General features: G+C 46.4%; 1 protein-coding gene across 1 annotated transcript; it reads right to left on the reverse strand.

The window, feature by feature from the left end:
• Positions 1-225: 225 nt before the first annotated feature.
• Allc (allantoicase) lies at positions 226-27,738 on the reverse strand. The gene is made up of 11 exons (XM_057787821.1): positions 27,649-27,738; positions 23,243-23,293; positions 17,668-17,755; positions 15,921-16,046; positions 14,736-14,815; positions 13,723-13,855; positions 8,417-8,572; positions 8,017-8,090; positions 6,142-6,250; positions 2,996-3,120; positions 226-435 (listed from the first exon to the last, which is right to left on the reverse strand). Exons 1-11 carry the CDS (start codon positions 27,736-27,738, stop codon positions 226-228), a joined length of 1,242 nt encoding a protein of 413 aa, XP_057643804.1.

Below are 27,738 nucleotides of genomic sequence, written 5' to 3' on the forward strand. Positions count from 1 at the left end.
ATAACTGGTGCAGAAAATTGGTACTATCACCATTTTGTAGTGTTTTTCCAGAAAGTGCTTCTTCAGGAGGCTAGCCACCATTCCTAGCCATGGCCAACTTTTAAGCTACCAAATGGGTGTCAACAGGAGACAAAGGCCAGTTTGTGGGGTGACCACTTTATTGAACCATCAAGTGTTCAGAACACTGAAGACAGCGGGTGGGGACCACTACCATGGATGTGCTGTCTAAAGATTTGCCCGGAAGCTTGGCTTCAGAGAGAACTTCAGTGTGGGCTTCTCCCGGAGGGGTCGCAGCAAACAGATGGAACTGGGGTAGCCCCTGAGCCGAAGGCGGCTTACACCCCCATCGGGGGTGATGGTGAGCCTGGCATGGGTGATGACATCCTGGAGCTCCAGGGTCAGGCTGTCTAGCACGTGGTTTTGGTCGGGAGAGAGCTGGAAAAGAAGGCAGATGCAGGTCCTTGGAGGAGAATGGTGTGTAACTCCCCCAGTGCAGTCAGCCCACCATGGCCTTAGGGGCTTTAAGAAAAAGTTTTCAGCAATAATTTGGTCTAACATAAATCTGCTGGTGGGGAAAGCACACCCATGTGACAATGGCATGCATGTGCAAGTGCCATGGTATTTTTTAGTAAGGAAATAATCAAATGAAGAGGAGATAAAACCTCTTGTCTTATAAGAGCAACAATGAATAAATAAGACCTCCTGAAACTGAGAAGCTTCTGTAAAGCAAAGGACACTGTGACTAAGACAAAAAGGCAACCTACTGAATGGGAAATCTTCACCAACCCTACATCAGACAAAGGCCTGATCTCCAAAATATATAAAGAACTCAAGAATCTAAACATTAAAATTCTGAATAACCCGATTAAAAATGTAGTACTGAACTGAACAGAGAATTCTCAACAGAAGAAGTTCAAATGGCCAAAAGATACTTAAGATCATGTTCAACTTCCTTAGCAATCAGGGAAATGCAAATCAAAACAACTTTGAGAGACCATCTTACACCTGTCAGAATGGCTAAAATCAAAAACACCAACGATAACCTATGCTGGAGAGGATGTGGAGGAAGGGGAACACTCATCCATTGCTGGTGGGAATGCAAACTTGTGCAACCACTTTGGAAATCAGTGTGGCAGTTTCTCAGGAAACTGGGAGTCAACCTACCTCAGGATCCAACAATTCCACTCTTGGGAATATACCCAAACGATGCCCAATCATACTACAAAAGCATTTGTTCAACTATGTTCGTAGCAGCACTATTTGTAATAGCCAGAACCTGGAAACAACCTAGGTGCCCCTCAATGGATAAAGAAAGTGTGGCACATATACACATTAGAGTTCTACTCAGTGGTAAAAACAATAACATCTTGAATTTTGCATGCAAATGGATGGAAATAGAAAACACTTTACTGAGTGAGATAACCCAGACCCAAAAAGATATGGTATGTACACACTCATTAGTGGATTCTAGCCAAAAACAAAGGACATTGAGCCTATAGTTTGTGATCCTAGAGAAGCTAAATAATAAGGTGAGCCCAAAGAAAAAACATATAGTTATCCTCCTGGAAACTGGAAATAGACAAGACCGCCAGGCAAAAGTTGGGAGCACGGGGGTGGAACTGGGGTTGGGGGAAGGGGAGATGGAGAGAGAGAAGGGAGAAGGGGAGGATTGGGGAGAGTTTAGGGGAGTGGGATGGTTGAAATGGAGAAAGGCTGGTTATGGGAGCAGGGAAGTATATATCTTAATTAAGGAAGACATTTCAGGGTTGGCAAGAGACTTGGCTCTAGAAGGGTTCCCAGGTGTCCAAAGGGATGTCCCCAGCTAGGTCCTTTGGGCAACAGAAGAGAGGGTGCCTGAACTGTCCTTCTCCCATAGCCACGCTGATAAATATCTTGCATATCACCATAGAACCTTGATCTGGCAATGGATGGCGATAGAGACAGAGACCCACATTGGAGCAGCACTGGACTGAGCTCCCAAGGTCCAGATTAAGAGCACAAGGAGGGAGAACATGAGCAAGGAAGTCAGGACCACAAGAGGTGCATCCACCCACTGAGAGGGTGTGACTGATCTAATGGGAGCTCACCAAGGCAAGCTGGACCGGGACTGAACGAGCATGTGATCAAACCGGACTCTCTGAATGTGGCTGACAATGGGGGCTGACTGAGAAGCCAATGATAATGGCACTGGGTTTTGATTCTACTGCATGTACTGGCTTTTTGGGAGCCTAGTCTATTTGGATTCACACCTTCCTAGAGCTAGATGGAGGGGGGAAGGACCTTGAACTTCCCACAGGGCAGAGCACCCTGACTTCTCTTAGGACTGGAGAGGGAGGGAAAGGGTGGGGGGAGTGGGAGGGAAATGGGAGGAGGGGAGGAGGTGGAAATTTTTAATAAATAAAAAACCCTGGTGTCTTCAGGGTTACATGAACCCTCACTACACCCTTGGTGACCACTCCCCTTGTCCAAGACACTCTAGCGCGTATCAAGACACTCTAGTTCCTACAGATGGGCACAGCATGGCAGCTTTAAGTGTACTGGGCGCCCTTCAGATAAGTTAATGTACTGTAGGAACACTTGCCTGTGTGTGCATGCTTAGCACATGATGGATTTTTGTTTTAGCAAAATTTTGATTGTTAGGCTTGTGAAAGTCAGAGTCCACCCTCCCCTGTGAAAACACGGTCCATTCATTTACAGTTAAACTGAGCAAAGACTTCCAGGAAAGTTCGTTTGAAGAGCTAAAATCCTAGCTGCTCAGGAGGCAGAGGCAGGAGGATTACAAGTTCAGGGCTGGCCTGAAAAAAAAAAAAGAGACTATGGGTTGAGTTCAGTGGTAGGGAGATGTGTAGGGGTGGAGCTTAGTGGTAGGGAGATGCATAGGGGTGGAGCTCAGTGGTAGGGAAATGTGTAGGGGTGGAGCTCAGTGGTAGGGAGATTCAAGATCCCAGATTGCTCCAGAGACTGAGAGTCAGTCCTCAAATTGTACCCCACAAACCTTGGTGACAGGAAGCAGTGGCTTCCACTTATGGGCAGGAAGGATCCATTGGTTCCTGACCATGTCTTCCTCTTCCTGCGTGGTCAGGACGCACCCATCCACTTGGCAGCTGTCAGGAGAATTGCCTGTTGGAGCAAACAGAGACATGGGAACTCTTTCCTTCGGCATAGCTCAGCTTCTAGGATACAGATAAATTAATCAGATCCAAATCCGGAAACGGGCTGGGAAGGCAGTTCTGCGGTAGAACACTTGCCTACATGGATGAGGCCCCAAGTTCAATTCCCAGCCCCACAACGCAACAAAAATCAAGAACAAGCCAGAGTTTTCTCTAAGCAAGAAGTATAGTGTAGGAGAAAGGAAAGAACAGAGTTGACTGCTTTGTGGAATGCAGAAGTTAGTTGTGCAGTTCCTAGGAATGAGAAACAGCCAGCCATGTCTTAGTTGGATGTATCCATACCTTGAACACTGGATAGACTTGATAAGCATCACAGGCTGCAAACTAAATTGCTTGCTTACTGCTACATAGCACCTCTAAAATCATGATGGACCTGGGAAGTACTTCCCTTACAATGTCACTTTGTAATGTTCTGGGGGACAATGGTCTGTACCCTGTCACTTGTATTTTAAATAAATGTTGATTGGCCAGCAGCCAGGCAGGAAGTAGAGGTGGGGCAATGAGAATTCTGGGAAGAGGGAAGTTTCAGTCTGCAGTTGTGACCCAGGTGCAGAGGATGCAAGATGTGACTGCCTCGCTGAAAAAGGTACCAAGCCACGTGGCTAAGACAGACAAGAATTATGGACTAATTTAAGTCATAAGAGTTAATAAGAAGCCTGAGATACTGGGCTGATCAGTTTATAATTAATGTAAACCTCTGTGTGATTTCTTTGGGACTTAACAACTGCAGGGACTGGGCGGAACAGAAACCTCAGCCAACAGTAAAGCGACAATACAAAGAAATCCTGGGGCTGGAGAGGTGGCTCAGGAGTTAGGAGAGCTTTGTTACTGCCTTTATTTCCAGCTCCAGGGGATCTGACCCCCATCTAAGCTTTGTGGTTACCTACACAGTCACAGCTACACATACAAATAAGAATCAATAAATCTTCCAAGTGAAGAAAAAGACAAAGAGGAGGAGGGGAAGTTATAATCACAAGCTACACTAGTGGGTGCTGAGCCCTGCCCAACATTCTGTGCCCCCAGGATTGCTAAGGGGTCTCCGGGTGAAAGAATACAGCCTTGGGACTCTCTTCTCTTTGGAACTGCACAGAATACAGGCAAGGGTCAGAGGCCCTAGGGGAAGGGTCACATGATCTTGTGAGGCATATTCCAAGACAGAGATTCCAAACCCTAGCAGAAGCCCCTCATTGCCTGCGTACCCCATTAATGTTCATCTCCTGGGATAAACGTGTGTCTTGCATGTGAGTCATGGGTGAATGCAGAGAGAACACAAGGAGACTATCAGAGCTGTGGAGCCTATCCCTGACATGTCCATACATGTGTGTTTACTAACCTGTGCATCCTTGATCCAACTGAACGTAACTTATTATATTATTGCTATCAGAGATACTGTCATGCTCCCTCCCTCCTGAGTCTCACCACAGTGTCCCCGAGAGATGCCAAGGGTTCAGAAGCTTATTTTTATGACCTTTTTGGAGCACTGGTTAACAGGACTTATTGTTTGTTGCCTTTGACCAAACTCCTTCATGAAAACAGGTTATCCCAAGCCAGTCATAAAGAGAACTGAAACTAAAGATGCCATTAAACTTCAAGCATATGCAAAAGAGCTGGCATGTCAGCTGCCCTCAAGATAAGCTTGTCATGCTCAAGGATCGGTGAGACCAACAGTGCAATCTCCAATGAGGTCTTTCCATGTATCACCAACCTCTGGCCCCCATACAACTACACACACACACACACACACCACAGGCTAAATAAATAAACTACAGTCAGTCAAAAGGGAATTAAAAATATCAAAGTTTTTGAAAACACTTCATACCCACTAAGGAACCTGACCTTATTCTATTATTGAACCTTCATGTAATCAATATTAAAAGTCATGACTTGAAAGTCATTCAAAAAACTAACCATTCAGCCGGGCGATGGTGGCGCACGCCTTTAATCCCAGCACTTGGGAGGCAGAGGCAGGCGGATCTCTGTGAGTTCGAGACCAGCCTGGTCTACAGAGCTAGTTCCAGGACAGGCTCCAAAGCCACAGAGAAACCCTGTCTCGAAAAACAAAAAAAAAAAACAAAAACAAAACAAAAAAAAAAAAAAACTAACCATTCAAAATATGAATATAAACTGCCACCATCTGTTACAAAGACAGCTAAACAATCATGAGATGCCCAATCCAATCCTTTGATCACCTAACAGACACTTCTGTAACATCTTCCATTTTCTTAATATAGTGGCAACATAAATATTTCATAAGAAACCAAGTACAGACTAACCCGGCTGCTGTCTAGATTCTTTTTACTACTGGATCCCCTGTCTGTTTTTCTCACAAGCTCTTTGTACCTTCCAAGGGCAGCCTGCCTCACAGTACCTGGAATCTCGTGTGGACCAGTAACAAAAAGTGGAGACAAGCTCTGTCCTAGAGCTGCCCAGCCAACTAGGGCTTCTCAAGAGACACTGGCTGACAGAATTAGAATGATCCTCCCAAAGCTGCATGGCTGAATTGTAGAAATGGAGCGGCGGGCCGCGTCCCGACACCTAGCTCCCGGCCAACGGCTAGCTTTACCCAAAATAATTACACGGAAACTGTATTCTTTTAAACACTGCCTGGCCCATTATCTCTATCCTCTTACTGGCTAACTCTCACATCTTGATTAACCCATTTCTAATAATCTGTGTAGCACCACAAGGTGGTAGCTTACCAGGAAGATCTTAACCTGTTTCCATCTTGGAAAAGAGAGCTATAGCATCCGCCTCACTGCCTTCTTCCTCCCAGAATTCTGTTCTGTCTTCCCCGCCTACCTATGTTCTGACCTATCAGGCCAAGTAGTTTTCTTTATTAATTAACCAATGAAAGCAACAGATAGATAGAAGTCCCACCTATATCACTGAATGGAAAGACCAGCAGCTCAGTGGATTCCCACAGGCCCTGTAGAGCAGACACACCAGCCTTAAGGGTCTGCCTGAGGCTTACCTATATAGTATCTGGTATCAATTTCAATTTGAGTGATGACTCCAGGATGTGCCAGTCGGAACACTGCCCACTCACTACCGGGGATCTGGAGAAGGCCATTCTCATCACTCTGGAATTCAAAACAAACAAATCATAAGTCAACTTGGATTCAAGACAGCCAACTTAAACACTGGCAGGAGGAGCTGACATCTCATAGCAAGCAAAGTGTGGTGCCATGGTACACATCAGTAATCTCACCACTTGGGAGAGAGAAACTGGAAGGTCAGGAGTTCAAGGTCAGCCTGGCTACCTGAGACCCAATCAACACATACACACATATACACGAACATACACATACACACGATACAATTTCTATGTTAGTAATAAGTTCATGAAGAGGGCTCCAGACACAAAGATGCTGATCTACTTAGCCCGTGGCTCCTCTAAACTGTCTGACCTTCCAAAGCAAGTGCTTTTCTAGTTATCATCTATTCTGAAGATGATTATCCTCCAAGCCTTGTTTCTCCAGAAGAAAGGGTCTGTTTATAGCAGGAAGGACTGGTGGCAGGAAATCAGACCCGAGAGACAGGAGCAGTTGTGAGTTTTCAATATGGGGTTTGGTTTGGTTGGATAGAGATTTGATTGAACTGTTGAATTGACTCTAACATCCTCTACAGGTCACGGGCTCACTTAGCCCATCTCACCCTAGGGAACATGGACCTTGTTTCCTCCAGGTTTTCTAACAAATTCACCCATCTCTTCTATCTTTAATCTGTAGATTCTCGGGGTCCAGCAAGATGACGTGGGAGATGAAGACGCTACCAGGCCTGAGTTCAATTGCCCCAGAATTACATGTGGAGGGAGGAAGCCTATGTTAACAATTAATGCTTAATTAGTAATTAATTAATTATTAATTAAAAAGAGAAAATGAACTTTAGATTCTTTTCTTTCTTTAGTAAATAAATGGAACATTAAAAAATAATTGACTAGAATAGCCAACAAGGCATGTTTAGTCTTCTGGTAAAATTCAGTGTAATACCACACCAGGTAGAATAGTGGAAATACAGTAGGAAATTTGAAAAAAAAAAATATGTAGAAAATAGTAATAAAAACTTAGACCATGGATTATAGTGGTTTGCTGGTTTTGCTTTGTTTTGTTTTGGGGTGTTCTGTCTGCTTTTGTAGCCCAGGATAGCCTAGAACTCTATATGGCTTCCCTGGTTCTGTTTCTGTTGCTATAACATTCTGAGCAATACAAAGGAAGAGGACAGGGTATAGTGGGCTGACAATCCCAAGTCACCATCCGTCACCTCGGGAAGCCAAGGGAAGGGGACAGGGTATAGTAGGGACACGGTATAGGGGTCTGTCAACCCCAAGTCACCATCCATTATCTGGGGAAGTCAAGGCAGAAGCTCCACCAGGTAGCCACATCACATCCATCCACAGTCAACAGCAGAGAGAAACAAAAGCGGCCATGCTGTCTACTTGTTCAGAGTTCTAGCCTTCTCTACTCTTATAGGACCCATGGACCCAAACCAGGGAATGGAGCAACCCACACCATCTGGGTCCTCCTCCATCAATTAACAATCAAGACAGGCCCCCCAAAGACATGACCACTGGCCAATCTGGTCTGGATAATCTCTAAGCTTCTCTTCCCAACTGATTCTAGGTTGTATCAAGTTGACAGTTAAAACCAATACCAAAAGTAACCAAGGCTAGCTTTGAACTCCTGATCCTCCTGCCTCTACTTTCCCAGTGCTGGGATTACAGACAAGCATATTATACTCAGCTCAAGAGAATCTATAAAGAAGTGCATTTTTACTTGATGTAAATTGAAAGAAGTATTTTTAAACATTTTCTAGAAAAACTCAGAACTACCATTGTTGCCAGTCTTACTTCTAACACGGGGGGTCTGTCCAGCCTCCTAGCGGTTTCCCAGCCATCTGCCATGGACTTGGGCTGGCCGACACCTACAAGAAACAGCTGGGGTTACTGGAACAATCATTGATTTAATTTGAATGTGGGAATGGATTTGCTGTCATTAAATTTCACATCCCATAATCCTAAGTATCACTACATAAATTAATTTCAATAGAGTTGATATTTCAGTGAATTCACAGCTGTGGGATTGACTGATTTTTTTTTCTTTATAGCAACTCCTTAGGCAAAGACTAAGAAGGATCATGACTCTTGCTGACCCATCCCATATGAAGAAGACATCTAGTTACACCCATTCTCTGCGAGAGTCCCCACTCCCACCCTGGGCATCGTTCTGGCTCCTGGGTCGCCCTCTCACCTATCATATTATTTGGATGTCCAAAGTGTGCATTACTAAAGCCTACACAGACTCCCCCAAAAGCAATGGCCACCAGGTCTACAGGTTCCTTGGAGTCCGATGAAGTCCAGTCCCTCTGTCCAGTACCGTATACTCGGAGGCGTGCGATGCCACCATCTGAGGAGGAGAGGTGCATGGGTTAGATGGGAGAAGCTGGGATGTCGTGTCCCCTGGGGCTTGCTAGCCTTTGCCCACTTCTTTTCCTACTAGCTTTACAATCCAGTAAGCCCACTTCCCAGGTCCCTGCAGCAGACACTGCCCTGCACCTAAGCAGCCTTCCCAGGTCTACTTGTCATTCTTGGCCCTCAGGCACCACCATTCCAAAAATGCCTTCACTCGCCTTCTGCACACTTTTCCTGCCCACCAGGTAAATGTTATCATGTCTCCCTTTTCCTTCACTCCACTGCTCCAGTCTTAGCCTTTGTTTTGTGTTCATGGTTTGAGCCAATGCTAACATTGATGCCACAGACACAGAGACTGAAATCCCTGGAGGGCACATGAGATACAGAATATGTCACATCCATGTAGTTCCCAGCATGTGGCAGAGTGCCAGCTTCCTTAAGAAACTGGTCCAGTAAAATCAAAGTCAACTGGAAATTTGCCATCACGGGCTTGGGGGAAGAAGTGCGGGTGGCTCAGCAGTTAAGAGCACTCACTGTTCTAGCAAACAACAGGAGCTCAGTTCCAAGGATTTTCACTGAGTGGCTCACACCCACCTACCTGTAGCTCCAGCTCCAGAGGACGCAATGCCCTCTTCTGGCCTCCATGGGCACTTGCACACATGTATGCAAACACACACACAAAGAAAATTCTTTTTTTTTTTTAATGTTTGGTGTCAGAAGCAAGCACCGCAGACTCCAGCACTGACTCGTACCACATTGCCCTGCTGTGCAACTGGGACATGATGCGATGATCCTCTGAAAACCCACTAGCTGCTGAGAAGCACAGTCTGACACAGGCAAGCATGGGAGCGAATGGCTACTCAGACCCATTAGGTCCCTGATCATCACAAGTGGGCCTTCTCCTTTGCCTGGATGTGCTTTTCTGGGTAGCAGAAGTCAAACAGCCTTTGCAAAGAAACTCATATCATTTGACTACACACTGAATCTGAACCCCACGTATTTTGACATTGGAAAAGAATTGGTGCCCAACTTAGAGCCATGTGCCTTTAATTCCAGCTCTCAGGAGAAAGAGGCAAGTGGATCTCTGAGTTTGAGGCCTTCCTGGTCTCAGAATGGGTTCCAGGATAGCCAGGGCAACACAGAGAACCCCTGTCTCACTGACCCCCTACCTGGTTTCATAATGCCTGCTATTAGCAAGCTGGTACAAAAACACACCTCCAGGTCTTTCCTGTGAGGGTGTCTTCCTCCACACCACAACCACCAGAAATATGTGGCACCTACAGAAAGGACCAAGAGATCCACAGCCAGCATGTGTGTGAGGGACTCTACTGCCCTGCTCCTCAGAGAAGCCCTTGTCAATGGTGCAGGTGGGACATGGCAAATCCCTGGTCCTCGGGGCATGCTGAAAATATGGCTACAGGTAAAAATGGCCACTACAACTTAGTAACAAAACAGCAATAGTATAGAAGCCATAACCCACACGATCTTTGCCATAGATAAAGGAAAAATATTTGACAAAAATCTGATACTATTTCACGATGATGACACTCAGCAACACAGGGATCTTGGGAACTTTTGTGGCCTGGTGGAGGAGACACATGAAGACCCACAGGGCATCGCAGAGATCAGACATGGGTGTTGACTTTTGGCACTGTCATTCAGTGCTACCCTAGGAGCCTAGCCATGGCAACGATGATAGAAGTTGAAAGGGGTGAAACCCAACTGGAAAGGAAGAAGTAAAACTGTATAGTCACAGATGACATAATCTTTTTTTTTTTTTTTTTTTTTTTTGGTTTTTCGAGACAGGGTTTCTCTGTGACTTTGGAGCCTGTCCTGGAACTCCCTTTGTAGACCAGGCTGGTCTCGAACTCACAGAGATCCGCCTGCCTCTGCCTCCCGAGGGGCATTAAAGGCGTGCGCCACCATCGCCCAGCCAGATGACATATCTTGTGCATAGAAGTGTTTTGGTTTTTGGCGTTGTTGTTGTTGTTGCTTCTCAAGACATGGTTTTTCTGTATAACCACTCTGACTGTCCTAGAACTCACTCTCTAGGCCAGACTGCGCTTGAACTCACAAAGGTCTGGCTGCCTCTGCCTCCCCAGGACTGGGATTAAAGCTATGAGCTACACAGAAGATTTTAATTGCTCTAGTTAACATTAACATACCATTTCCTTAGGAAACACAATGAACACCTTATACTCTAAAATTATGAACCATTGTCAGCAGAAATTAAAAAAGATTTGAAGTAGCGGGCGAGGCTACTACCTTCTTGGGTTGAGAGCTCAATGATAAAATGGTAATAGTACTAGATTGATGGATCCACAGGCCCCGCGTCATCTCACTCAGAACCTACATGTCCTTATGGAAGTTTCTAAGATAAATCTAGAGGATAGCATGCAAAAAAGATCAATGCTGAGCTAGCAAGATAGCTCAGCACATAAGGGAGCTTTCTGCAGAAGCACAGTGACCCAAGTTGAGTCCAGAACCCATGTAAAGTGGGAGAGGATAAGAAATGCCACAAAAGTCATCCTCTGACTGTTGTGGGAGCTGCGGGCTGCGTTCCTGCCACCCAGCTCCCAGCCGCCTGGCTAGCTTACGCTCCAAAATGACGACACACAATCTATATTCATATAAACACTGCTTGGCCCATTAGCTCTAGCCCTTACTGGCTAATCCTCATATCCCGATCAACCCATCTCTAATAGTCTGTGTAGCACCAGTCTTACCAGGAAAGATTCAGCATGTCTGACCTGGCGGCTTGCTTCATCGAGTCTCTAACCTCACTTCCCTTCTTCCCAGCATTCTATTCTGTCTACTCCACCCACCTAAGGGCTAGCCTATCAAATGGGCCAAGGCAGTTTCTTTATTAATTAACCAATGACCTTCCTCCATCATCTGACCTCCACGTAAGAGTGGTAGTGCGCGTACCCTCCCACAAACACCAGGCCCATGCATGTACACAGTGAGAGTTTAATTGATTATTTTCTAAGACTCATTTTGTAGGCATCACAATACCTGACCTGAAATTATGCTACAGAACCATAGTAACAAAAACTGTGGTGTTGACACAAAAGCAGGTGTGCAGGCCACCAGAAGAGAGACCTGGAGGTAAATTCAGTTACAACCACTTGATTTTGACAAAAAATTTCAAAAACTAAAAATTATTTTAAAAGCATACATCCTTAGTAAATGGAACAGGAAACTCTAGCTATCCACATGTCTCTCAACCTAAACAAAAATCAATTCTAAATAGACCAAAGACACACCAAAAACCTAAAACTATTAGGGGAGAGTATTTCACAGTACGGCCATGGTGATAAATTTCTTAAATGAGCTCCATTGGCACAAGAAATAACCCCTAGAACTGACAAACGGAATCCACATGCAATTGAAAGCCTTCTCATAACCAAGGAAACAATCACCAGAATGAAGACAGTCTACAGATGAGAGGGAAAGATCAACCATACATCAGACGGGAGATCAACATCTAGAATATACAAAGGAAAAAAATGAATGAATAAAACCAAACCATCTAGTCAATAAATGGGCTGAACTGAAGAGACAACTCTTAATATCTGGAGTGTTTGTCATCCTCAACTATCAGAGGAATGCAAATTAAGATTGTTTTGAGATCCCATCTTACCCCCAGTCAGATTGTCTATCATCAAGAAAATAAATGATAGACAGAGGCAGTTTTCTAAAGAAAATATACCAACGGGCCAACAAACATGAAGAACGTTACCATCATTGGTCACCAAGGAAATGCAAATCAAAAAAGGAAGACTGCACTTCACACAAAAGGAAGACTGCACTTCACACCCTCTGGGTGACTTCGACAAATAAGATGCCCAGCACTGGGGTGAGGGGGAGGGGAACTGAAGGAGTCAAATGCCTCCTCATGCATGGCTGCCATTTGAGAAATATCTAGAATCTCTCAAACCCACAAACACAGAGTCACCAAATCACTCAGATATGTCAATCTTAAGTATATAATAAAGGCAGATGGAAATATACACATACAAAAAATATGCTATAAATTTGGGTTGGTTAGAGAGATGACTGACTCAGTGGCAAATAGTCTGGCTGCTCTTCCAGAGAACATGGGTTTAATTCCCAGCACCCACACAGTGCCTCACAACCATCTATAACTCTAGTTCCAGAGGATCTGATGGCTTTGTCTGGCTTCCATAGGCACACAAGACATACAAGTAGGCAAAACGCTCACATACATAAAATAAAATATTTTAAAATTCTGTAAGTGAACATTAACAGCATTGTTCATTACACCCAGCAGGAAGAAACAAATCTGTACCAACTAATAAACAGATATATAAATGTGCTCTAACCATAAACTAGAATGTCATTTGGCAAAAGAGGAATGAAGCACCCATGCCTGGCACAACCAAAATGAGTCTTGAAAGAATCATGCTAAGTAAGAGAAGCTAGAGAAAAAATGACCAGTAATGATGTGGGATTCCCCTCTGAATGCCGTGAACATGTTTTACTACCATTGGTTAATAAAGAAACTGCTTTGGCCTATGGTAGGGCAGAATATAACCAGGCTGAAAGAGATATAGAGACAGAATAGGTGGAGTCGAGGAGACGCTATGTAGCTGCCAAAGGAGGCAGACACCACATAGCTGCCTAAGAAGCAAGAGGTAACAAGCTATGAACCTTGTGGTAAAATACAAAATAATGGATATAAGATATAAGCGCTATATAGAAATATGCCTGAGTTGTTGGCCAAACAGTGTTGTAATTAATATAGTCTCTGTGTGATTATTCAGGTCTGGGCAGCTGGGAAATGAATGAGCCATCTCCTTTTACACAGTAAAACATGATTCTGGGGGCTGGAGAGATTGCTCCGTGGTTAAGAGCACTGACTATTCTTCCAGAGGACCTAGATTCAAATCCCAATACCCACATGGCAGCTCACAACTGTCTAAATCCAGTTCCAGGAAATCCCTCATTGCCTCTAAGCATCACCGCTGTGAGCATCAATTTCCTGATGCACAAGATAAATCATAACCCTAGAATATACCAAGCTCAAATTACCAGGAAAAGATGGCTTATTTTGTGTTTCATAAGCATGACAAGGTAAGATGAAAATTCCACACATCTGTCGAAGGTCCCTGCCATACATACCTGGGAAGATGTTGAGTCTTATGTGAGTCCATCTCTGCTGGGAATTGACAAAAAAATAGTTGTGGCTGGAGTCAGGGTCCCCTGGCTTAAGCTCCGACATGGGAACCAGGTAATCCCAGGAGTCCGAATTTAGCTATTAATAAATACAGAAACATCAGCAATGGCTCTTGAGAACAATACACTCTCATCCTAGGCAACAATTAGGGGAGGAGATTATAACAGTTGCTGAATGGCATATGCTTTCATGATAAACATCATAAACTCCAGTTAGGGGTTTTTCCCCATACCAATTACAACTAGGTGATGGGATCTTATAAACGGCCAAGCTTTCAAGCTTTCAAACACCTTTTTTTTTTTTTTTTAATTTTTGAGACTGGGTTTCTCTGTAGTTTTTGTTGCCTGTCCTGGAGCTAGCTCTTGTAGACCAAGCTGGCCTCGAACTCACAGAGCTCTGCCTGCCTCTGCCTCCCGAGTGCTGTGATTAAAGGCATGTGCCACCACCACCCAGCAAACATCTTTTTCTTGATTTTTAAAAGAAAGCAGAGTGGTGATGCGGACACTCAGCTAAAACTGAGGGTGGAGGAGATGGTGCTCTGAGCCTTTCTCGGAAAGCTGGCTCGTCCACAGTTCCCCATCCACCACAGATCAACACATCTGTTGACAGCACGAATTAATTACTAAACACACTTAGCACAATGAGACGGTGCCAAGCCCAAGCCCCATTTGCCTATCTCACTAAGTTCATCAAAAGTTACTTCGTCAAAACAAGTCACAACGGGAGGTGATGTTAAGGGTTTCCTAGGAGGGCCAGCAGCAGTGTGCAGGCGCAGGCAGGGCCCGTTGACCCATCAAGGCTGTGGACAGCCCAGCCATTCTCCCACACAGAGGGAACCTCTGTCCTGCCACAGACAAGGGGCCCAGGATGCCTGGTGGCACATCCCAGGCAATGCCCTCACCCAGTCAGGCCTGCAACGGTCTCTTTGCAGTCCTGGCACACAGAACCAGAGTCTTACCTCACTAATGGCTTCAAACTCCTCAGGCGTCGCTGCAGCTCCTGTCTTTGCTTCTCTTGGTGGGATGGCTGGCACATTTTCTGAATTCGAAACAAACACACAGGAGCAGGGTTGAGAAACAAAGGGAAAGCACTGTCTCAGGAGGTCTGTGGCAATTTCCATCTTCCCAACAGCCCTAAGGATGTCTTTGCTTTTGTGGCAGAACCGCGGATTAGAGTCTAGCATGCCAACAGGAGCTCCTCACTGTGTCTTTGCCAGCTTATTTCAGAGGAGAGTAGAATACATTGGTCCCGCATCTGCTCATCATTTCAAGTTAGGCCAAACTCCATAGATGGATCACTCTTTTTGAGTTCAGAGTATGGCAAGGTTAGTTCCAGAAGCTCTGCCGTTCCCCACATCTGCCTCAGACTCAGAATTGGCCAGCTCAGAAACAGCAGCGTCCACAGAGAGTTAAAGCAGTTCTCATGAGTCCCACCTCTCAGACCGTCATTAACTTCCCAGGAGGCTCGTCCCCTAAGGGCAGACAGTAAGGCCTGCTGGCCTGTGCAGAGTCTGGTGTGGCACTGTGCACACTGCACTGTTTTAGCATAGGTGTATCCAGTGACCACTCAGTTTATCCTCCCTAAAAATGTGTGTGCACTCACGTGACTGTGTGTTAACTAATTCAGTTGTCCATGACAGATTATGGAAATGAACTACAAAACCTGTACAAGCTACAGTACCCGGTGTTCCCAGAGGTAGAAAGGGTCCCCTACCTAAGAACCCAGAGCTGCCCTACCATGGAGACTTTTATGCAGCTGGAAGCAGGCTGGAGCTCACAGTCTGCAGTTATCTCTGTCTCAGCTGACCCATCTGATCCCACAGCCCACTGCTCCCACCTTCCCCGGAAACCAGTTCGGCAAATGCTCCCACCCACCAGGAGAACACAAGGATCACAAGGGTACGCCTCTCACACCCGAGTGCTGTGTAGGTGACGGTCACCATATTGGGCCAACAAACACAGTTAAGCCGCACATCAAAATCCCCGAGGCAGCCCATCCTACCTCTCGTTCTTGGGCTCCGTGGCAGCCCAGCAACCTCAGAGCTCTGACATATTTGCTTCTTACAGCAAGATTAGCATCATCAAACTGAGTCAGAGGAGCCCCCATCTCAGGCTCCTCTCTGGAGACAGTGACTCCTACATACCTTCATTCAAGTTTGCCGCTTGAATCGACATACGAGGAGCATAGCTCCCAGAGAAGTAAGAAATGTCCACGTCGACACCACGGATAATGCCCTGTATCCCCAGCTGGATGACACACCAGTCATGACCTGCACAACAGGACCACAAGGATAGTCTGTGATGTTCCATGGAGGAGTATAAGAGTACCAGGAGGTACTGTGGGGTGAGAGGCGGTAAAGAGAGCACCTGTGAAGTCCCATGGGGGATGACGTCCCACGAGGGATGAAGATAGCACTCTTGAGGTCCCATAGGGAATGAGAACATCCATGAGTTCCCATAGGGGATGAAGAGAGCACCCATGACATCTCATGGGGGATGAGGAAAGCACCCTTGAGGTCCCACGGGGGAATGACAGCAGCTCTGAGGCCCCATCTTCCATCATAGAAGCACACGTTCAGGATGATTCTCATACGGCCACCAAAGACCAGCATGACCCTCAGGATCCTCAGTTCTAACCAACAGATGTACTGGCCTTTGATTCAGAGACACCAACTCAGTTTCCAAGGCCATCCTTTCCTGTTACTGTGCTGGGAAAATCACAGGCTCTCTCTCAGGCTCCTTTCTTTAAGTCAAGGAAGACACTGATTACTGACCACTTCCATACGTTTATTGTAGCATAGAACCCACCAGCCTGGATCTTCTACAAGCTCACTCTCTACTATTTCAGAGTTCCCTGCAGCCTCCATTCCACCCATGGCCCAGTTCGCTTACATGTGCCTACCAAGTCTGACAGTCCTCCAGAGTTTCAGGATTAAGCTAGCTAGACATCTAAAAATTAATTACCTTGAGCTCCTGATCGTCTTCCCTCCACCTCCAGAGCTAGGATTATAGACATGCCCCAACACACCTGGTTTAAGTGATGCTAAGGATCAAGTCCAGAGCTTCCTGAATGCCAGGCATGATGGTTTGAACAGGTAGTAGTATCTCCTATAGGCTCAGGCATTAGAATGTTTGGATCACAATTGACAGTGATATTTGGAAAGGCTTAGGAGGTGGGACCTTGCTAGAGGAATGTCACTGGAGGGGGCTTTGAGGGTTTGAAACTATTTCCATTTTGATGTGGGAGAGTCTTCTGTTTTGTGTTGATTTCATTGGTTAATAAATAAACTGCCTTGGCCCTTTGATAGGACAGAAAATTAGGTAGGCATAGTAGACAGAACAGAATTCTGGGAGAAAGAAGCCGAGTCGGGCAGTCGCCATGATTCTCCCACCCGACACAGATGCAGGTTAAGATCTTTCCTGGTAAGCCACACCTCGTGGTGCTACACAGATTATTAAATATGGGTTAAAGCAAGATGTGAGAATTAGCCAATAAGAGGCTGGAACTAATGGGCCAGGCAATCTTTAAAAAATACAATTTGTGTGTTGTTATTTCGGGTAAAGCTAGCTGTGCGGGAGCTGGGTGGCGGGAAGTGGCCCACAGCTCATTCTACACCATTTCACTCTGCTGTGGGCATGCTGTTCAAGACGTGATCTCTCAGCTTCCTGCTTCTGTCAGTGGGTGCCTCTGCTGTCATGCCTCCCCCGCCACCATGGACTCTAGCTTTCTGAAATTGTAAGCCCAAATAAACTCTTTTGTCTATAAGCTGCCTTGGTTATATATCACTTTATAAGTAGCCAAGCCCTTTACCAGCTGAGCCTCATCCCGAGCCGCAAACAGCCACCATCTGTAACCTTCACAGGGTGGATGAACAGTCACGCCCTCCTCACCTGGAATCCGTTTCCTCCTGGTCTCCCATCCATCCATCCATTTCCCAAACTCCGTGTATTCGTGTTCCTTAAAGCTCGGACTGTCACTCTAAGGAGATGCACGGGAGATCATTAGGGTCCATGAAGAACTGGGGCTGTCTGCCTGTCGGGCTATGCCACACAGAGACCAGGACGCACCAGGAGTGTCTGCCCCACCTGCATGCCCATCTCTACCACCCAGACCAAAAAGTGCCTCCATGTTTTGTAGCATCTGAGACTCGAGTCCTTCTAGTCTGTGAGCTTCAGCCCACAGAATGAACCCCTCTCAGCAACAGAGGAGACCACATACGAGCCCCATGGATGCTGCCTCTCTCTCTCCTCTCTCCTCTCTCCTCTCTCCTCTCTCCTCTCTCCTCTCTCCTCTCTCCTCTCTCCTCTCTCCTCTCTCCTCCTCTCTCCCCTCTCCCCTCTCCCCTCTCCCCTCTCCCCTCTCCCCTCTCCCCTCTCCCCTCTCCCCTCTCCCCTCTCCCCTCTCCCCTCTCCCCTCTCCCCTCTCCCCTCTCCCCTCTCCTCCTCTCCTCCTCTCTCCTCCTCTCTCCTCCTCTCTCCTCCTCTCTCCTCCTCTCTCCTCTCTCCTCTCTCCTCTCTCCTCTCTCCTCTCTCCCCTCTCCCCTCTCCCCTCTCCCCTCTCCCCTCTCCCCTCTCCCCTCTCCCCTCTCCCCTCTCCCCGTCTCCCCTCTCCCCTCTCCCCTCTCCCCTCTCCCCTCTCCCCTCTCCCCTCTCCCCTCTCCCCTCCTCTCTCCCCTCTCCCCTCTCCCCTCTCCCCTCTCCCCTCTCCCCTCTCCTCCCCTCTCCCCTCTCCCCTCTCCCCTCTCCTCCCCTCTCCCCTCTCCCCTCTCCCCTCTCCCCTCTCCCCTCTCCTCTCTCTCTCTCTCTCTCTCTCTCTCTCTCTCTCTCTCTCTCTCTCCTGTGTTTAGGTGGGCACTGAGCAAATAGGAGGCCAGTCACACTCTCAAAGCACCATGGCATGGGTCACCAGACCAGGTCACAGGAGAGCCCACTGGAAGTCTGGGGTCAGGAGAGACATTTGTGCTCTAGGTACTGTGCCACTGCCTGTGGGAAAGAAAGAACTCCTGGTGGCAACAATACTAGCTCAGGTTCTTAAAATGAACCGTTGAGAAATCTACTTCATCCTTGAGAGCAGGGATGACTGCAGAGCCTAAGTGAGGTATGAGGACGTTGAGATGGTTCATGACCAACTCTAGGACAGCATCTCTGTCTACTAGTCCCAGCCCAGAGCTCGGAGATCAGGCTCACCCCCATACCTCAGTTTCTCTCATCTGTCATAGGCAGGTGATATTCGTGCTTTTTCCCAACACAGACCATCATGGACGCTGAGACACGTCAAACTACATCAGAAGTGCTCGTGTTTGCTTAGAGATGTATAAACGCAGGCAATGCTTTTACTTTATTACAGACTGAGCATCCTTAAACTAATCATCTAGATCACTCCAAAGTCCTCACACTCCAGGATGACAGGAGGAAAAGGTACTATGTGGAAAGAGTGGCAATTGCATATTTAAAGAAAAGACCCTAGGTTGGTCCTGGGGCACTCTCACAGCCCAGTGCCGCCTCTACAATGAAGGACGCATAGTTAAATGAGATCAGCCCAAATGTGCACGGACAGGGAAAAGGGAGAAAAGGGACAGTGACAGCCACTCAGCAGTGAAGAGGAGGGCCTGGGTCTGCGAGGGACATGGGGGAAGAGTCTAGTTCCAGAACATCAGGTAGTTAAGACATTGAAAAATACAAAACATGTCATAAACTTACAGATGCAGAAGCTTTAAAGTATAAGATATTCCAGACTTTCCTGCTGTGGGCTGAATGTTCATGTCCCCAGATTCCTGTTGCAATCCCCGTCCATGAGACGGTGTGACCATGTGGGGACTTAGGAGTGATTTGGTCACCAGGGCAGAACATGTTATAGTTTTGATGTTAAATACTCCTAAAGGTCCAAGTAGTAAACAAAAAATTAACCCTCTGCTATGCACATTGTGAGGCGGTGGAACTCAGAGGTGGTGTCTCAAGGGTCTTCTGAAGGTATTGGTGGAGTGTGTTCAAAAGGTCCAGGCCCTTTCTCCTTTGTCCCTTGGTTGCCATCAGGTGAGCAGGCCTACACTGCTCACTCCCACCAGGGTGTCCTATGCCACAAGCCCAAAGCAACAGGTCAGGTCAATGAGCCATGGGTGAGACCTTTGAAGTCACAAGGCAAAAATAACCTTCCTTCTTCAAAAGCTCATTCCTCTCTGGTTCTTGTTAAAGAATGAGAAGTTGACTAGCGGAATCCCTCATGATGGGACTGGACCCTGTAAGAAGAACTGAGTGTTCTCTCTCTGCCTTGCCCCTGTAAGGACACAAGGAGGAAGAGCCAAGTGCAGTGATTCTGCCGGCCTTGATGCTGGGTATCCAGCCTCCACGCTGTGGGAACACGTGTCTGCTGCGTAAGTCTCTTGTGAGTGGTGCGCTCACATCCAACTCTGACAAAAAACACTGCTCGGTAGGGTCCATTCCCCCAAGGGAGCTTGAGAAGTGGGCTGCAACTGATGAGCAAATGGAGCCTCAGCTGTATTTCCAGCCTCTCTCTCCCTACCTCAAAAAGAAGAAAAAAACTTCACCAAGCATGATGGTGCACATGTATAATCCCGGCACTAAGGAGACTGAGGCAGGAGGACTGCCACAAACTTGAAGCCAACCTGGGCCATATAAAATCAATTCCAGGCCTGGGATACAACAGAGATTTTCTAATTTTAAAAAAATTAAATGTACCCAGCAATACCACTCTTGGGAGTATACCCAAGAGATGCCTTATCATACAACAAAAGTATATGCTCAACTATGTTCATAGCAGCATTGTTTGTAATAGCCAGGACCTGGAAACAACCTAGATGCCCTTCAATGGAAGAATGGATGAAGAAAGTATGGAATATATACATATTAGAGTACTACTCAGCAGTAAAAAACAATGACTTCTTGAATTTTGCATGCAAATGGACGGAAATAGAAAACACTATCCTGAGTGAGGTAAGCCAGACCCAAAAAGAGGAACATGGGATGTACTCACTCATATTTGGTTTCTAGCCATAAATAAAGGACATTGAGCCTAGAATTCGTGATCCTAGAGAAGCTAAATAAGAAGGTGAACCCAAAGAAAAACATATAGGCATCCTCCTGAACAGTAACCTTCATCAGGCGATGAAAGGAGACAGATACAAAGACCCACATTGGAGCACCGGACTGAAATCTCAAGGTCCAAATCAGGAGCAGAAGGAGAGAGAGAACGAGCAAGGAACTCAGGACTGCGAGGGGTGCACCCACACACTGAGACAATGGGGATGTTCTATCGGGAACTCACCAAGGCCAGCTGGCCTGGGTCAGAAAAAGCATGGGATAAAACCAGACTCGCTGAACATAGCAGACAATGAGGACTACTGAGAACTCAAGAACAATGGCAATGGGTTTTTGGTCCTACTGCACGTACTGGCTTTGTGGGAGCCTAGGCAGTTTGGATACTCCTCTTAAGAGACCGGGATGGAGGTGGATGGTCTTTGGACTTCCCACAGGGCAGAGAACCCTGATTGCTCTTAGGGCAGACGAGGGAGGGGGGCTTGATTGGGGGAGGGGGAGGGAAATGGGAGGTGGTGGTGGGGAGGAGGCAGAAATCTTTAATAAATAAATAAATAAATAGAAAGGAAAAAAATTAAAAAAAGAAAGCTCTGGGTTTCCAGTTAGAGGGTGGGGTGGGGGGAGAAAAAAGAAATATATAAACAGAGAATAAAATACTTTTCAATAAAAAAAATAAAAAATAAAAAAATTAAATGTAAAATACATACCTCGTGCTTTTAAATGTGACTAGATTTGCATATGCGTGTTGAGGGCATTATTTGCATGTACGTGGATACACTATAATGTAAAATCAAAGAAATAAGGCCCCATTCTCTCACCCTCCCACTTAAATCCACCTCCGGGACTTAGTACGGAACGTGGCCTTCAGGCTCTGTGCAGTCCTACCACACAACGTGGCCTCTGCATGGAACCACACTCATGGAACTCTTGTGGAGTATGTCTGGAAGAACCACACTCCTGATCTAACTCCCTGGCGGTTTCCGTTTAGGCTGATGTTCTCCCATTCCCAATACCAGAGTGAATATTTTCTGTGTCAGTTTGCCCGGTGTGCAGACAGCACACATCTAAGTGAGTTAGGTCAGGACGTGCACCCTTAGCTCTCTCGGAGAGGCACGCGCATCCTGAGATACCGGAACTCTGGCATTTGCTCATCTGTGATATGGAACTTCCAGCCCTCGCTTTATTTTCATTTTCTCCTGAGGAGAAAATAAGTTGCTACACAGACAGAGCCTTCAGGGAGAAGTTAGTCAGCTCCTGCTGAGCACGGCCAGGTCCTGCCCTGACGGAGCAGCCATCTCTGGGAACCTCTGACCAAGGCTGAAGGGGCAATGCAGTGGCCCCAACTGACCGTGTACCCTGGGTTTCCCTTTCCACACCTGAGAGCCCTCAGGCCTGCACGGGAGATGGACAGCAAGGCTCTCAGCACTGTCTGTTCTCTGTGTTTATCTGCTTGGGGGGTGCCTTTGTGTGTAAGAGTGCATTCATGTGTGTAAGACAGACAGACAGAAAGACAGAGGAATCTATGCATGTGTGGTTATCCGTGTGAAGACTACAGACATCTGTGTCTTCTTTTTAACCCCATTTATATTTTGAAACAGGGTCTGTCAATGAACCAAGAGGTCATCAGTTAATGAGACCGTCTGGCCAACAAGGCCCAAGGACCCTCCAGTCTCCAACATGGCCCAAGGACTTCCCCAGAGCTGGGATTATAGGTGCATGCACCTCTGTACCTGGTTTCTTTGTGCGTTCTGGGGATCCACTCGGGGTCCCTGACCCTTATACTGCAAGAACCTTATCCGCTGAGCCATATCCCAAGCCCTGTCTGTCCACAGTTTAGTTTTTACTTTTACTATTAATGAAGTGTGTGTGTCTGTGTGCATGTGTGTGTGTGTGTGTGTGAATGCAGTAGAGGCATGACATGTCATGTGTGTGCAGTCAGCAAATAGCTTTCAAGAGTTGGTTCTCTGCTTCTACTGTGGGTTACGGAGATTGAACTCAGGTCTTCAAGCCTGCAAAGCAAGCACTTTATATGCTTGAGTCATCTACCCAGCCCCACTGGCCCCCTTTTTAACCAAGAATGCCCTACCTATTGTAACTAGGCAGATGATCCTCAAAATTCAAGATAGGTCCATTTTCTTCCAAGTCCGGGATATGGGATCCATGTTAGTCACGGGGCATACTCAGTGATCTCGATTCCCCCCCCCCCCCGGACAACCTGGCTTTCATGCCCTCTCCTGGCTTTGCCTGGTTCTGCGTGTTCCCTGGGAGCTGGCACTGAACTGGGTACCTTTCCCGTGATCCTCCCTGCCCAGTACACAACATATGGCTCTGTCCCAGACATAGGTTTCAGCGTACACAGCTGCGGAGCTCAGCTAAGCCAGTCATTCACCGTGCAGGATACCTGTAGCCTTACCTTTATGAGATTTTCTGCAGGAGCGAAAAAGTCATCTGTTGCAAATAAAACCTGGACAAAGAGAAAAAAGGAATCAACCTACCACAATATTCAGCTATATCGCTCTTAGGCGTATCCCCAAAGTATACTCAATAATACCACAAGGACACTTGCTCATCTGTGTTCAGCCAGAACTTGGAAACAACCTGGATGCTCCTCAACTGAAGAATGGACTTTTAAAAAAATGTGTTACATTTACAAAACGGAGTATTACTCAGCTGTTAAAAACAAGGACACCAGGAAATTTGAAGGCAAATGGATGGAACTAGAAAAAGTCATCCTTAGTGAGGTAACCCAGATGGAGAAAGACAAACTTGATATGTACTGATTCATAAGTGGATATTGGCTATAAAATAAAGGATAACTATGCTACAATCAACAGGCCCAGAGAGACTAGGAAACAAGGAGAGTTCTTGAGGCAACACCCAGATCTCCCTGGAAAGAGTAAATAAAGGAGATTTTAAGAGTAGATTGAGGGTGGGTGAGGACAGGAACCATGAGTCGTCAGGTTGACAGGGTGGACGGGGGGGGGGAGCACTGAGGGGGACTTTTGGGGGGAAGGCATTTCAGGTTGGGCTGATGCCTGGCTCAGGGAAATCTCCCAGAAGTCTATGGGGAGGACCCCAGCTTAGGCTCCTAGCTAAATAGCCTGAACTAGCCATTTCCTGGTACCAGATTGTCAACAGAGAGCCACCATCCAGCAACTGATGGAGGCAGATGCAGAGACCCACAGCCAAACATTAGGCGAGTTCGAGAATCCTATAGAGGAGGAGAAAAAGGAGTGTAGGACCCAGAGGGGTCCAGGACATCACAGGAAGGCTCACAGAATCAACTAACTTGAGCTCATAAGGACTCACAGAGACTGAACCGACCACCAGGAAGCCTGCATGGGACTGACCTATGCACTCTGCACATATGTGACAGCTGTGTAGCTTGGTCCTCTTGTGGGACTCCTAACAGTGGAAGCAGGGCCTGTCTCTGACTCTTTCATTGGCTTTTGGGACCCTACTCTTCATACTGGGTCACCTTCCCCAACCTTATATATAGGGGTACTTAGTCTAACTGCAACTTGATATGCTATGTGTTATTGATTCTCGTGGGAGATCTGCCCTTTCCTGGATGGAGACGGAGGAGGAAGGGAAGGGATTGGAGGGTGGGAGTGGGGGAGAATGGGAGATGGACTGGGAGGAGAGGATGGCAGAGCTGCAGTGGGATCTAAAATAAATAGATGAATAAAAATTAAAATAAAATAGAAAAGAAATCTAAATGAAATTACCATAAATTTTTAAAAAAAAACACTTTACTCCATCCTCTAGTGAGCATTAGGAGATGCATTAAAAAGAATACGTGAAATGTAAAATTGCCTTAGGGAGGAGACAGTGAGGTTCCCCTGTGATACTTTCTAAGCATTGGGTCTCAAGTCTGCCTCTTCCTAAACCATTTCTTCTACCCTTTCTTTTATTCTGAGTCTCTTTTACAGTCTGGATGGGAAGGGTAATGTCTCACACTTGGAATGCAAATAGACCAGTTTCCTTCTCTCAGGCTTATGACTCCTAGAGATACAGATATGTGCAATAAGCGTGTTTTAGATGCATGCAATAAGTGTGTTTTAGATGTGTGCAATAAGCATGTTTTAGATGTGTGCAATAAGACTGTTTTAGATGCATGCAATAAGCGTGTTTTAGATGTACGCAATAAGCGTGTTTTAGATGTGTGCAATAAGCAAGTTTTAGATGTGTGCAATAAGCGTGTTTTGATCATATTCATCCTCCCTCCCCCAACTCTTCCCCATCCGCCCCCTCCCTTCCCCACCCACCAAACCTGTGTGTCCCTTTTTAGCCTTGCGGTTCTTTCATAAAAAGATCAATGGGGGAAAATGGGTCTGGGGAGATGGGTTGGTAGTTAAGAGCACTTGCTGTGTAAGAATGAGAACCTGCATTTAGATTCCCAGCACATAAAAGAGCCAGGCCTGGACACACACATACATCTGTCATCCCAGCATGGGAAGCAGGTAGAGACAGGAGGATCACTGAAGACCCTGGCCATTAGCCTAGCAAAAGAAAAAACAGCAAGTTCCAGCTTCAGTACCTATCTTAACGGAAAGGAAGAGGTAGAAGAATAGAGAAAGGGATCCTGTGTCCTCCTCTAGCCTCTGCATACATACACACGGGCACACACTTCTGCACCAGACGCATGTATACACACACACATGTGCACACACACATATATGCACACGTACACACATGCACACATACAACATGTGTGAAAGGAAGAAGAAAAAAGAGAGAGGGAAGAAGAGAGAGGGGAAGGGAGGGAGAGAAGAAGGGAGGGAGGAAGGAAGGAGGAAAGAAAGAAGAAAGGGGAAGGAAAAGGAAGGGAGGAAACAATGATCACTGGATCACACTAAAGTTTTGGAAGCCACCATTCTCCCTCTGGGAAGATGGCCCTGCAACCAAGCTGTCCTGGAAATGTACCCATGTAAGCAGCCCACTTCTGAGTGTACTGCTAAATTGCACACCAGTGAAAAAAGTGTGAATTACTTTCTCCCTGAGTATAGCTCACTGTCGGTCACTGGGGGAAAGTGGAACTGTGAGCTGAACACCTACATTCCTCTCTCTCTGCTCCCTGACTGCAGGCTCCCATCCCACTGCCCTCGATAGCCTCCTGTGATGGACAGTATTCCCTGAAGCCCTCCTTGCTGTCATGGACCACAGACACTGTCTCACTTTTATTGTTTCTTTCCAGATATTTGGTCACAGCAAATGGAGAAGTAATGAGCCTGGTGGTGGTGGTGCACACCTTTAATCCCAGCACTCTGGAGGCACAGGCAGACGGATCTCTGTGAGTTTGAGGCCAGCCTGGTCCACAGAGCAAATTTCAGGACAGCCAAGGCTTGAAATTTTCAAGCCCTGTCTTGAAAAATCAAAGAAGGAAGGAAGGAAGGAAGGAGGGAGGGAGGGAGGGAGGGAGGGAGGGAGGGAGGGAGGGAGGGAGGGAGGGAGGGAGGGAGGGAGGGAGGGGGAATATTGGCAGAGGTGGCTCATTCATTCCCAGCTGCTCAGACCCAAAATAATCACATAGAAACTATATTATTTGCAATACTGTTTGGCAGTAGCTTAGGTGTATTTATAGCCAACTCATATTTTAAATTAACCCATTTTTATTCATCTGTGTATTGCCACGTGGCTGTGGCTTACCATCTGTCTCTGGTGGCAAGCTACATGGCTTCTCCTGACCCCACCTTCTTTCTCCAAGCATTCAGTTTAGTTTCCCCACCTAGATCTACTCTGCCCTATCATAGGCCAAAGTAGTGTCTTTATTCATCAACCAATAAAAGCAACACATATACAAGAGAGACTTCCTATATCAGAGGGAGGGAGGGAGGGAGGGAGGGAGGGAGGGTAAAAAAGGGAGGAAGGAAGGAAGGAAAAGTAACAAGTCCAAATATCAGTACCTATGACAGCCATGGGTATGTGGTTCTTAGGCCTTTGGAACTTGTTTGTAGGAGGAATGTGGAGAGTTTGGAAGCTGTTCCAAAAATAAAAGCACCACAGAGGAATAGTCACCCTTGCACAAGTGCAAAGCAAATACATTTTTTAAAAAAGAACAAAGGAAGGAAGGAAGGAAGGAAGGAAGGAAGGAAGGAAGGAAGGAAGGAAGGAAGAAGAAAAGAATAAAAATTAGATGGGGAAATGACTCGTGGTTAAGAGCTTCCACTACACAAGCATAAGTATGAAGTTCAAATCCTCAGCAACATAAAAAGCCATGTGCAGCCCATGTGGGCCTACAACCCAGAGACTGGTGTGCAGAGACAGGAGGATCTTTGTGGCTTGAGGCCTGCCAGAATATCTGGGAAATGGCAAACTCTAGGCTCAGTGAGAGAGAATGTATTACAGGACTAAGGTGGAGAGTGATGGAACACCTGGCATCATCCTCTGGTCTCCACATAGGTACACTAACATACATGCATTATGTACACACACATGCATTATGTATACACACATGCATTATGTACACACACATGTGTTACATACACACACTAACACACATGCATTATGTACACACACATGCATTATGTATACACACATGCATTATGTGCACACACATGTGTTACACATACACATGTGTTATGTGCACACACATGCATTTTGTACACATACATGCATTATATACACACACACATATACACACATACTCTTGCCCTATCTCAAACTTGCCTGGGATTCAGTTCATTTCTTCAGAATCCTGCCCATGCTGGGTCTCCTCAGCAGCCCATTGCTTCAGCCTCACTCTAATTTACTTCAGGTCAACATAACCTCAGTGTTCATGCCTAGTGTCAACTTCCTGCCCTTGGGAACCCTGCTTACCTTTCCTCCCACGCACTCAGAGGCCATGTCAATGAGCTGGGTGAAGTCCAGAAATCTGGTCAGTTTTCCCTCCTTCGGAATATCAGTCAT

Source organism: Chionomys nivalis, chromosome 1 (genome assembly GCF_950005125.1).
Source record: "Chionomys nivalis chromosome 1, mChiNiv1.1, whole genome shotgun sequence".
NCBI classification, from domain to species: Eukaryota; Metazoa; Chordata; class Mammalia; order Rodentia; family Cricetidae; genus Chionomys; species Chionomys nivalis.